We start from the raw sequence: 12,332 nt of genomic DNA on the forward strand, positions 1-12,332 counted from the left end.
TGTATCTATTATTCTGAATTTACCAACAAAGAAAACAATCCGCATACCCGTATTTTCACCAATATACTCGCAATGAAAGTTGGATCAGAATTAGTATTTGCAAGCATATTCATATCTTTTCTCTGTTTTTGAATAAAATCCAGTTCGTGAAACGTTACTTTCGGCATTTTCGGTTAATCTTTTTTGGGAAATGCCCATATGTGTTTCAGCAAGCGAATTGGCTGGGCGAAAGTTGGACACCGGCATGGCTTGGCTCGGCGAGATTCGTCGGTATTGTGTTTCAACGGTAAATCATATTTTGCAATGAAATTCAGTTTCATTATTTATCGTAAATTGCCTTTACCTTGTAATTATTTTTTAAACTTTGTTTCTTAAGAAAGCTTTAGTTTTTAAAGCAGCTGGAATTCTAGTTTATTTCTTGTTTGCAACGCGGCGGTGTCATAGGCAGTGCACAGACTACGAAAAATTTAATAGTGGTAGATATTACATACAATAAATGGTAGATATTTTTAAAGAGGGGCATTAGAAGATATTTTAACTCAAATTGAATAAATCAAGGCGAATATGGTGAAGTTACCAGAGCAGCTGGATTTTTGCGTTGCTCTTAATATCAAAACCTATACTCAAACTCGATTCGAAACGAATGAATTAAATTATGAGGGCTGTTATACAATTTACAATACAATTGAAGTGAACTCACTACCGAATGCCGTAATTTAAAAAGGAAATTTCTAATGGAAACAATTACTCTCCATTACAAAATTGTTTGATTAAAATTAGATTTGCAATGTTTAAAGTTCGGTTGGCAGTCTCTCACACAAGCGCATTGCCAATAAAAAATATTTACATAAACCGCTCAGAGAGATGCAATTTCCCTTATAAATTGGTTATGGTCAGAGTTAACATTTTATTGCACTGCCTTCAATTAAATCTCTTTGCTTTCTTTCCAGAAAATATTGGTAGATTTTTAGCTTTTGTTGGTAAAAATGGTAGAAAATAAAATGTTGATAAAAAGTTGATAGATCTACCAATAAAGTGGTAAAGTCCGTGCACTGGTCATAGGAAATGGAAATTGTCCTCCACTGCATAACATTTTCTTTAGTTCCACACAAGTTCTAAAATTTTTAAGTTTAGATCTAGTTCGGTTTGCACCCCTTTTTATCGTTCCGAACCAGCTCCAGAAGGTCCCAAGCTCAAATGCCGTCAGACGAAACATTTCAAAATGATAATAAAAAATTTGGTTTTGTGTTTAAAACTATCAAAAAGCAGCTGTGAAGTGTAGAACAAAAGCGTATTTCATCGAAAAAACTGCCAAACAAAAACTTATTTAAAGGTAACAAAATGCTGCATGCCATTTTAGATTTTTCCGAACCAAACTAAATTCGTCATCTTAGATATACTTACATATGTATGTATATCTCTGATGAAACGTTTTTATATCATTTGAGACTCATCGCATTTTCTGTGACTATTTTGGGCTTAAAACTGTAAATAAAAAGTTTTGTAAAAGTACGAGATTTCGTTGCTTTCGGATAAAAGGGGATTTAATTACTATAGAACTGTTTAGTTTTTTGGTGGTAATGAACAAACATATAACTGAACTACAAATTTCGCCACTAGTTTGGGGTTTCCCTGCAGGAGTGCTTTAGGCGATTCCGTCTGTCAGTGAATGATTAGTATTATGATTGAGCATAAGGATCTCATAAACAAGTCCATGCATTTTTTCGAAACTAGAAAACTCTATTTGTTAGATACAAACATATGTATGTACATATATGTATGTACAAACAAAGAATTGATTTTATATGCTGCAAGTATCCCCAGTATCGATTGATCAACATAATTCTTATATAATAGTTATTTGTAAGCTTTATTAGAACATACTTAAAAGCTTTAATTAACAAATTAACAAAAAAAAAACTCCATACAAATTGAAATAATTACATACATTATCAATGTTGAATGTTGCACATTCAGACAAAAAAAAATTATAAAAAACATATTAAATTAAATAAGAAATAAAAAAAAATAATTATAAGCCTAATACTTAAAAAAAGACATGAATTGCGCATTGTATAAGTAAAGCGAACCATTATTTTTTAAGAAACTTTTGGTAAAATCAAATTATTTTTATATTCAAAACTATAAATGTTTTTTAATACGATCCCGAGTGAACTAAATGTTTTAATGCTGTTATGTGCATATTTATATGTATGTATGTAAGAAACACTTACATACATATGTAGCTACTTAAATGTGTATTTGTAATCAATTATACATAATTGGATTCTCATAAATAATTGCATTCAATTCTATGTATGTATGTATTAAAAAAAACTCCCAGCACTCTTAGCAGTACCCTCCCTAAACATTTTTTGTATGAAACACATTTTAATGTTGCTCTAATTAAAACTTTTTAAGCTTAGGCATAATCAAACTATTCTAAAAAAAAAAGAAAAGACCTTCAAACAAGAACAAAAAACAATTAAATTTCTTAAAAGGAAAAAGATTTAACATTATCATGCGTGGCACACACACACACACACACACACACACACACACACACATGTACCTTTACCACTAATTTACTGTAAAAGTGTGCGCATGCGATTTGGTACTCGTACTCGTATTTATGTATCGTTGCTTTACAGGATATTTAATAGCAGACGCCATATATGTATGTATGTAGGTAGTCGATGCGCTAATTGTCCTGCTGCTCACTTGTACTAAAGTGTGTCTTGAGACTGTCGTAATTTGAAACGAAAATAAACATTTATTTTGTAATCAACTAAATATGTATTAACTAAAATTTTGTGCATGTATGTATGTATATCAGCAGCATCTTCATGAAACATATATATTTGTGCTTTCTGTTCTTTACATATGTACAAGTATTTAGGTTTCTGATTTATATTTTATATGGCCAAAGTATTTATGCGAAATGTTTTTTATAAAAACACAAACAATTTTCGTCTTTTAAACACTGTTATATACTAATTATTATGCTTTTAGCACATTGCTGCATAAACTAATAACGCCTTAGATTTTTTTTTTTAATTAATTAAACACTAGATTAAGTACAAGCAATGAACAGTGTTTTTTTTTTCTACAAAAAAATAAGTACATACATATGTATGCAGAAGAAAAATTTTAGTGAAGTTTATAATCAAATTAAGTAGTTTAAAATTTTATTAAGGAGCGTTTACAATGTGAGAGCGATCTTTTTTTTTTAGGCTCTTCTGTTTGCAAATCAGCTGGCAGTGTAGTTTTAGTTAGTTCGAAGTTCGAAATCGTTTAATTAAATTTTGAAGTGTAAGTGCTGTTTTCTCAAGTAGCTTCCTAGGAAATAAAATTTGTGTCGTAAGGGTGGATAAATTTTAAAAGCTACTTGAGAAAACGGTCTCAACTGCAAGCTAGCATCGTTTGCAATGCTTATTGTTTTTATAATTCAACCTTTATTCTTCTGCACACAAAGAAAAATACATAGAAATTAAAAACATTATTTTTTCTTTTATAAAATATGAGTGCTTAAAATTTCCATGATCTAATGATCTAGCAGATGTTGCATGGAATAAATTAGCAAATGTTAGTATATAGAAAATTAATTGAGACCCAGTTTTTTGTATTAACATAAAGAAAACACTTTTTTTTTAATTATTTCTGTGTAACTCTCTTATTATATTAAAATCCATATTAAACTAATGATACAAATTAAAAAATGAACAACAAAATGATCATTTTGCCAATGAATGAATAATAAAAGGGTGAAAAGGAAATATTGATGTGCTGAAATTATTATTTTTTATGTAATGGGAATATTTTTCAAATTCCTGCAAAGTTCAAAACGGTGGGAGTTTCTGACCCCAAATGCGACAATACAATGGGCCTTGAGCCTGAGTGCGTCTATGAAATAATGATTCGAAATTTCGTACTTGGGGATTTTCGATGTCACTAATTACTAATCCGCTGTCGGGATTGTAAAATCCGAAACGGCGGATCCAGTATGGCGTCTGGTAAATTTCGAGCTTTTTAATTATATTTCTTAGAAGAAGATTTTGAGTATGCAGTTTTATAGCCCATTCAATTTAAGTGGCAAAGTCCAAGTTTGAAGCAGTTAGGACTTATCGTTGATTTTTGAAATTTTTTTTGTCGGTGGGAGTCATTTGATTCCATACGAAGTATATTCGATGATATGAAGAAAATGAGCAACCCCTTCAACAAAAAAATATTTCAAAAATCAACCGTAAGTCCCAGCTACTTTAAGCGTGACTATATTATACTTAAGTTCAATGGGCTACAAAACTGCATACTCAAAATCTTTCTGTGAAATCTAATTAAAAATATATATATATTTTTATTTCTTAAAAATTTCTGTTACAGTATTAGTTTTCACAATTTTTTTAACGTATGTATTTTACAAACCTTCGGACGTAGAATCCATTTGGTTTTGTTTGATTTCATATTCTCTAACCAGTTTTATACGTTATTAACTTTTCATACTACAAATAAATATAAGGAGATGACTTAGGGTACAGGTCGTTACAGTGAACGGTTTTCGCTTCTTAGGTGATCCCTTTAGCTAACTCAATGTCAAAAAAGGCCTATCTAGAAACTTTATTTTCTCGAATTACGGCGGCACTTTTGGGACTCGGTCGCACTGTGCACCGCAACAATCCAACCTAACTTAATGGGAAATTTAAAATCAAAGCACTTGAAAGCTAAGTGGGTTCCTCGCTGCCTTTCAGTACTTATTTAGGAAAGCTATTTAATAATACCAAAACAACTAGATGCTGTGAAGACTATAGACCTAGTCTTAGAGTATACAGTAGAGAGCTATGGAGACGAAGAAAGATCTTCAACGAGAACGTGACATCTACTTCAAAAACGCTAACACCTTATAAATCCCTAGTAAAGGGGTTAAAATTTAGAGACCCAATTAGTGAATAAGCTTCCAGATGGAACATACTCTCGCGAATGAGAGTGGGGATCCCCGCCAAAGTGCGCTCTAGTAAATCGTAAAGTCCTATTCGATCCAACGAGTAATAACTTTCAGAGAGGAAAAGTATAAACATACAGCAGCGTTGATCCGGATCAAATCGGGAATTAACTGCCGTTGATCCGGATTAAGTTCGAGTTAATCCGGATCAACGCTGCCGTCTGTTTAAGCTTGAAATCTCATTCGACAACCACGCCTTGTAGGGCCTGAAGAAATGCCCGCATCGAGGGAGCAAAAGTTGCACAAACTACCAAAAAATATCAATTATAGTTTAGAAATAAAAGAGACTGATGCTTTTGCTTGATGCATTTCTGAACGCACCCGAGCATGACATCAGCGATGTGGTGAAGGTATCATGAACTTTTTTTTTTAGTATTGGAACCGTTACTTTGACCCAAAATTAAATGCCTCAGTAACTATGGATCAGCTCCTCGAATGCGATACTTTTTTCGAGAAGAATAAATAAACTAATCTATTTATGTTTTTGTGAACTTTGGCTGAAATAAAATACTTTTATTTCTTTTTTAACGATTTTCTTTTAATTAGTTATCTATTTTATAATCGAGTTGAAAATTTTTTATTTCATCTTCCGTACTTCTAAATGATTAACAAATTTACGTATAAGCATATGTATGCATACATACATATGTACGTACATATATATCTTTTATGTATCTAAATTCACATACATATATATTTACTATAAAACAAATTTATCTATTACGAATCTGGTCAGCGCCTGCAAATATGTCCCCAAATTTTACAAAAAATGAACACTGTACAATTTTGATGCACGGGATTGCTAAAACAACTGCGTTAATTTGTATATTATTTACTCCATTTCACTTGCGGCGTTTTCGTCGCATTTTCTTGTATGCATCGTTATTTCCTTCGTCATCCTCGTCGGATGAAATATTACCTGTGGGCTGTGCTAGCGACTGTTGTTGTGCATCCCACTCCTTCCGCAATTCACTAATCATGCCGGGCGTTAACAAGCCTTGAGCTAATAAGCGCTCAGTGAGGCGACCGCGTAACGCACTTGGAATGCGTGGCTCTATGTTGTACAAAACAGAATAAAATAGGAATATATTTACATAAACATCTATATGGAGTTTCATACCTCGCATTTGTGTTGCACGTCGTAAGTTATAAGTTATATCGCCGTCGGCGGCACTCTGACTTGCCTCTGAGTTTTTAAGCAATCTCGTTATTTGAAAAACACCTTGCTGTATTATATCATCTAATTCTTTTTGCGCTACTCTTACTGCTGCTGCATCTGGGAATAGATCCATAAAACGGTAACTCAGCCATAAATATAAATCCATTACATCAAATACGGATTCCAGGTGCATAAGATCAATGATAGTTTTTGGCAAAGCGAAAGGCCAACCACAATTACGGGTGATGAATTCGAAGGTGATTGGTTCATTGCGGCTATATTGTCTGGCAATCTGCGTATAATTAGGAATGCATATATGTACAAATTGGATGCATTATTATTATTTAGTTTCATTCTCTTTACCTTTAGGAACATAGAACATACGAAAGGCATTTTCTTATTAATAGGTGCACAACAGAATACGTAGCGCGCGCGAAGTGCCAGTGGAACGTGTTCAATCATCTCAGCTAAAAATTTAAAATCCTCAATATTGCACATAAAGTACAATGAATCGTCAACAGTGCATAAATTTACAAAGATATCCTAGGATAGAATTATTGATCAAAATAAATTAATTATTTAACGATTCACCACGTACCATAAGATTGCTAAGCGTCGAATTTGGTAGATGATAAGCATAAAGCTCAATTTGATCGGCAGTTGGGTGCAAGCCAGCTTGCTTTAGTGGTTCGGGTTTTTGATCCAAGAGTTTACGTAAGGTCTGCAGATCATCCGCTTTGAAGGTCGTGACATAGCCATGTTCCCATTGAGTACGATAACGTCCAGCGCGACCAGCTATCTGCAGCGCTGATGACACAGATATTGTATCAATTTCACGTTCACCCTTTTCGTTCATTGAGGGTTTCATTATTGAGTAGAAGATGATGCGTCGTATGCTCCTAAAACAGCCAAGTTATATATTTATTGAATGTTTGCTGAATAATTCACTTACAAATTAAGTCCCATGCCAATGGCATCTGTGGCGACCATTACTTTACAGCTATTATCAGGGTCATTGAACTTTGCTGCTTGTGCTAACTTGGTTCCTGGCGGCAGTCCTCCATAGATGACTGCAACTTCTTTGCCTCTAGAAGTGCAAGATATACGAACTTTGTAAAAATGTTTCACCTTTTATGGGTTTCATGCCCAAAATTATTTTTTTGATACATACATATGTATTTGAATTCCCTCCTTACCTTGCCTCGATCTCGCGCGATACCGAATAAATATCGTTTTTACTGAAACACACGATGCAATCTCCGGGCTGGATGTTATCTAAACTTACTAAAGCCGAGTCTTCAATGGTCAGTTCTGTAAGTCTTTCGTAGCTATGCACTTCTACAGTCTCATTCGTAGTTTCACAAATTTTCTGTAATAGTTCCAAAGCACCGGCTTCACCGCACACGTGCACTTCGTCAGCAATGAGACCTAGAAATGCACGAGTCCACGCCCAACCACGTTGTGGGTCACGCAACTGTTGTATTTCATCGATAACAGCGACTTCGTCTAGGGGAGTAGAATGGAGTAAATAAAGAAATTTGTACTATAGAACGTCTCAAACTCACAAGGTGTATTCACAGAAGTCATTTCAACTGTACAAGCCACATGACTTGCCGGAGTATCTTCGTTGATACCAAATTTACGTTCTTCACCCGTGACCAGGTCGCACGCCGTACCCTGAATGCAAAAAAAAATAAAATATAATTCGTTTAGCTGAATAGTTTTTACTTTTACCCTTTCGTTTGATTTGTTGAACACTTCCGTGGCTAACAGCTTCAATGGCCCGCAATACACTCCTGACTTGGCAGTCAGAAAGCGCTCCATAGCATGATAAGTTTTCCCTGAATTGGTCGGTCCAGCGTGAAATACAATTTTGCGCGTTATTGCACGTGCACTTGGATACCAGTTAGCAGGTGTCCGCAAGTCAGAGATTTTCTTCAAATCGTCCATGCACTCTAAATGAGGGAATATGGTTTTTGCGTGACGCAGGAAAAAAGGAAAAATGTCATCAACGTGGCCGGCATTTTGCAATATATCACTAATGGTTATGTGTAAATCCACGGGAAGATTTTCCGCCTCAATACAATAGCGCCGAAATGAAGCAAATGCTTGTTGTTGTAGGTAAGCTGTTGGTAGAATTAGTGATTAATAACTTTGCGTGGTTTAATGTATATTAAAAACTTACAATCGAGACCGCTTTCTATACATAGCGCTTTGATTTCCCTTTTTTGAGTGAATTTGTTAAGAGTTTTTAAGAGTTCAGCCTTATCCAACTTGCCTACCATTTCGGCGCCCACGTCCTGTTCATCTGCATTTCGCGGAACTGGCACTGGTTTAAAAAGTGTGGAAACATGTTGCGGACCGGTCTTCTTATACCGTGCATGCATGTAACTGCTAAGATGCACATATTTACTGGCAAAAAGGGCGACTGCATTCAATGCTGAGTTAGGTGGTATTGCACGTAAATTGAGATTTCGCGCGAGCGTGTTGAGCAAACTACTGCTATATCGAGAATTTTGCATGCTTTCCAATAATTTGCGCACTTATCAAAAATCTTACTGCAACTCTATGTTATAAAAAATATACAAATATTAATTAAAACAATTGAAAATCGTCATCACGATAACACTAGCCGGGATGGTCGTGATGCAATTGTTTATGCGTGGGAATGAGATTTAAAAACAGCTGGTTGGACATAACCTCAACTTTGATAAGACGAATGTCAAAACGTGCAGACAACAAACAGTACGAACAAAAAGTAGTCAAGCGATCACAAAATTAATAGGGAGTTTCCATGCCGCCCGAATTCCGAAATTTCAACAAAATTTCAACTGATATTCCGATACGAATACGGTTCCCAATTTGGCCAAGCCCAAAACCCTGAGACGAAAATGCTTTAACTCCTCCAATTCCGCCCTAAAAAAATGCTTGATTGATTGATAAATTAGCAAATAGAAGAAAAACTAACGTTAAAAATAACACGTAAAAATAAAACAAACAAATAAACAAACTCGAGATTTAGGTTTGCCGATTTGACTCTTTTGACTGTGAAGTATAAGTAAACAACGTCTCACAAACTTAAAATGCACTGCAATTCACTAACACGTTCAGAAAACTCTACGGTTTATACATTTTTTTAAATTATTACTTTTTTATTGTCGGCCGCTGTGGTGTAGTGGTAAGAAGTGCGCGCTTTCACTCATCAGCACCTGGGTTCAAGCCCTGGTCAAAGCAACATCGCAAAAAATAAAGAAAACGATTTTTCTTAACAGCGGTCGTCCCTCGGCAGGCAATGGCAAACCTCCGAGTGTATTTCTGCCATGAAAAACAGCTTCTCATAAAAATACAATCGTCGATCGGAGTCGGCGTAAAATTGTAGGTCCCTTCGCTTTGTGTGACAACATCAAGGCGCATGCCACAAGTCGGAGAAGAAGCTCGGCATATGTGTAAGCGCCAACCTATTATTATTATTATTATTTTTTTTAATCATATATTTTTACATTTTAACACAATTCAACACGTTTCCTATGGAAACATTTAATCTAATTAAACTAACTTTTCTGACAGTTTATTTTATCCTCCTAATCGGCTTTGTTCACCTTTACTTAAGAAATGTAATTGCCGCTGAGAATGCGCATTCATGTATTCTATAATTTTTGAAACAAACTGTCATGATAATTGCAATTGAGGGTTGTAAAGAAAGATTTTCTTAAAAAAAATTTTGCTGTTTGAACTAGAGAATCCGAAATTTTATATTTAAACCTTTCACCTGAGCTGCGATTAAATTTAAAAATTAAAAACGCTAAATTTGCAAAAAAAACGTACTGATTTTCGGTTACGTTTTTTATGACAAGGGTTAAATTTAATTGATTCAATCTTGATTACAACACTGCGCGCAGTTACTCCACATCAGGGTAGGCACCACTTTTTGAGAATTTTCCGATTTCGACAATAAATTCCCTGATTTATATATACATATAATTCCTTATTAAAAAAATAATAATAAATCTCAAAACTCTCCAAAGCCGCAGGTCTATATTATTGCTCACTTTTGTCTATAATATTATTCACGGATTAGTTGATTGCCTTTATCTCCTGGAAAGGATAAATTTTAACGTTACCCCTTCCATTGGGCCAATGTTAGAGCTGGAAAACTATAGATAATATTTTAGCGCTAATGATCTCAATTTCAATAAATGTTGTTGTGTTTAAATTTTTAATCAAAACTATCGATACTACCATCGGTTGTGTCGACATTTTCGATATTTATATATAAAAAAAAATGTTTCATGGAGGTTAATAAATAAATAAATCTAGCCTCAAAATCCTACCAGAATCGCGACTATTCATATAAAAAATATGGTCCAATTAACAATGCGATGTCCCAGGGCAGGACCATATACTGCATCTCTGTATTACATCAGAGTAGCACAAAACTACTCCAACATACTAACAACGGCATTGTTGATATATATTTTTCGTCTGTACACGTTTTTGTTCTTCACTTTACAAATGCTTTTTCGCAATCAATAAAAACCAAAAACATAAAAAAAAAAAATTACTTCTGACAGCATTCGAACCCGAACATGCTGGGAGCAACCACAGCGAGCTTCTCAACACGTTCCGCTACAGCCGGACGTGAAATGTGTTTGTTGGTCTGCTACAGCATGACAGACAACCAATTTTGTGCGTACTCCAATATATCACAAATAGGCTACATGGCCCAACGAATTTTGCAGCAAAGGTGAACATGGCAACACTGCTGCGCAGTTGCGTAGTGCGAAGTCAAAACAAACAAATTGACATTTTGATGACACAAACAATTTCTGTTGGTCTCACAGAACCTTCGTAAATGAGTCATTTTGGAAAACTTTAAAAAAATTATTGGCGATAACATAAATAAAAGATTTGCAAATTCAATAGCGAAAAACAATATGGGTTTATTCGGCAAAACACAAACCAAAGATCCCAAAGAGCAGGTAAGAAGTCAGATTCAATAGAATTGACGAATGACAAAAGTTAGTCATTCCTCAAAAGTGGGTCGGTTCATGACCAAGGCAAACCAGGTGTATATACAAATAATTAGTAATCAAAAATAAACATAAACAAATGCTTAAATTACAACGATATACTGAGATTATAACACTGTTGTTGTAGGTACAAGAGTGGACGCATAAAATACGCAAGGAAGGTAATCAACTTGATCGACAAATACGTAGCATTCAACGCGAAGAGGAGAAAGTGAAGCGTTCATTAAAACAAGCAGCAGCAAAAAATGATCGTGACACTTGCGTCATCCTTGCTAAAGAGATTGTGCGAGCACGTAAAGCAATAAATCGTATTTACACATCAAAGGCCCACCTCAACTCCATACAATTGCAAATGAAAAACCAACTGGGTAAGTTTTTTACGATATAAACATTTAGATAAGCTGTATATAATTATGCTGTTTATTTTTATAGCTACATTACGCGTCGCTGGATCGTTGCAAAAATCCACTGAAGTCATGCAAGCCATGCAAAACCTAGTTCGCTATCCAGAATTAGCTGGCATTATGCGAGATATGTCGAAAGAAATGATGAAGGCGGGCATAATTGAAGAGATGCTTGACGAAACTATGGATTCTCTGGAGGAAACAGAGGAGATGGAAGAGGAAGCAGCAAAAGAAGTGGATAAGGTACTGTGGGAAATAACGGACGGTAAACTAGGCGAAGCGCCGTTACCTCCTGAAGGTATTGCTGCAGAAAAGCAGGATGTACCAGCTGCTACTGTCACTGCATCAGAAGATGAAGCTGGTGAAGAAGAGGAGGAGTTACAGGAAATGCAAAGCCGATTAGCATCATTGCGATCTTAAAGGCCTGCAATGCTTGCATTAAAAAAAAAAAAACGAGATAATACGCTGATTTCAGTGTTGAGCAAATGGTAATACAATTCATTACAATTTTGAGTATTTCGACTTAGCTTTGTTGCTACATGTACGCTTGTTTGTTAGAGTATCTCATTATATTTATATTTATAATTTATATAAAATTCTAACGTTTTAAAGCTTTCTTAAAGCGAAAATATGTAAGGGAAAAGCTCAGAAGACCAAACATAAAAACGCGATGAAAATAATACATAAACGTTTTCTTGAAAAGTAACATGCAAGTGATTACATGCATTTCACAAGTCTACATA

The 12,332-nt window shown here is 34.8% G+C and overlaps 2 protein-coding genes across 2 annotated transcripts; one reads left to right on the top strand and one right to left on the bottom strand.

The window, feature by feature from the left end:
* Positions 1 to 5,566: 5,566 nt before the first annotated feature.
* On the bottom strand, positions 5,567 to 8,970 carry LOC118737361 (ATP-dependent RNA helicase SUV3 homolog, mitochondrial). Its single transcript, XM_036467809.1, has 9 exons — positions 8,341 to 8,970; positions 7,890 to 8,281; positions 7,721 to 7,832; positions 7,352 to 7,661; positions 7,108 to 7,242; positions 6,754 to 7,054; positions 6,519 to 6,698; positions 6,117 to 6,447; positions 5,567 to 6,050 (listed from the first exon to the last, which is right to left on the bottom strand). The coding sequence occupies exons 1-9, from the start codon at positions 8,675 to 8,677 to the stop codon at positions 5,839 to 5,841; spliced, it is 2,310 nt and encodes a 769-aa protein (XP_036323702.1). The 5' UTR covers positions 8,678 to 8,970; the 3' UTR covers positions 5,567 to 5,838.
* A 1,985-nt stretch (positions 8,971 to 10,955) lies between these two features.
* LOC118737362 (charged multivesicular body protein 3) lies at positions 10,956 to 12,028 on the top strand. Its single transcript, XM_036467810.1, has 3 exons — positions 10,956 to 11,134; positions 11,313 to 11,553; positions 11,618 to 12,028. The coding sequence occupies exons 1-3, from the start codon at positions 11,090 to 11,092 to the stop codon at positions 12,007 to 12,009; spliced, it is 678 nt and encodes a 225-aa protein (XP_036323703.1). The 5' UTR covers positions 10,956 to 11,089; the 3' UTR covers positions 12,010 to 12,028.
* The last annotated feature ends 304 nt before the right edge of the window (positions 12,029 to 12,332 follow it).

The sequence above is a fragment of the Rhagoletis pomonella genome, unplaced genomic scaffold, assembly GCF_013731165.1.
Source record: "Rhagoletis pomonella isolate Grant_MI unplaced genomic scaffold, Rhpom_1.0 Rhpom_scaffold_00004, whole genome shotgun sequence".
Classification (NCBI taxonomy): Eukaryota; Metazoa; Arthropoda; class Insecta; order Diptera; family Tephritidae; genus Rhagoletis; species Rhagoletis pomonella.

Excerpts from the sequence above, each read along its gene's own strand:
- LOC118737361 (XM_036467809.1), bottom strand. The coding sequence starts at position 8,677 with ATGCAAAATTCTCGATATAGCAGTAGTTTGCTCAACACGCTCGCGCGA. Across the intron at positions 6,699-6,753 it reads CGACGCTTAGCAATCTTATG|GATATCTTTGTAAATTTATG; the intron begins GTACGTGGTGAA and ends ATTCTATCCTAG. Across the intron at positions 6,051-6,116 it reads ACGTGCAACACAAATGCGAG|AGCCACGCATTCCAAGTGCG; the intron begins GTATGAAACTCC and ends TGTACAACATAG.
- LOC118737362 (XM_036467810.1), top strand. The coding sequence starts at position 11,090 with ATGGGTTTATTCGGCAAAACACAAACCAAAGATCCCAAAGAGCAG. Across the intron at positions 11,135-11,312 it reads CCAAAGATCCCAAAGAGCAG|GTACAAGAGTGGACGCATAA; the intron begins GTAAGAAGTCAG and ends CTGTTGTTGTAG. Across the intron at positions 11,554-11,617 it reads GCAAATGAAAAACCAACTGG|CTACATTACGCGTCGCTGGA; the intron begins GTAAGTTTTTTA and ends TTATTTTTATAG.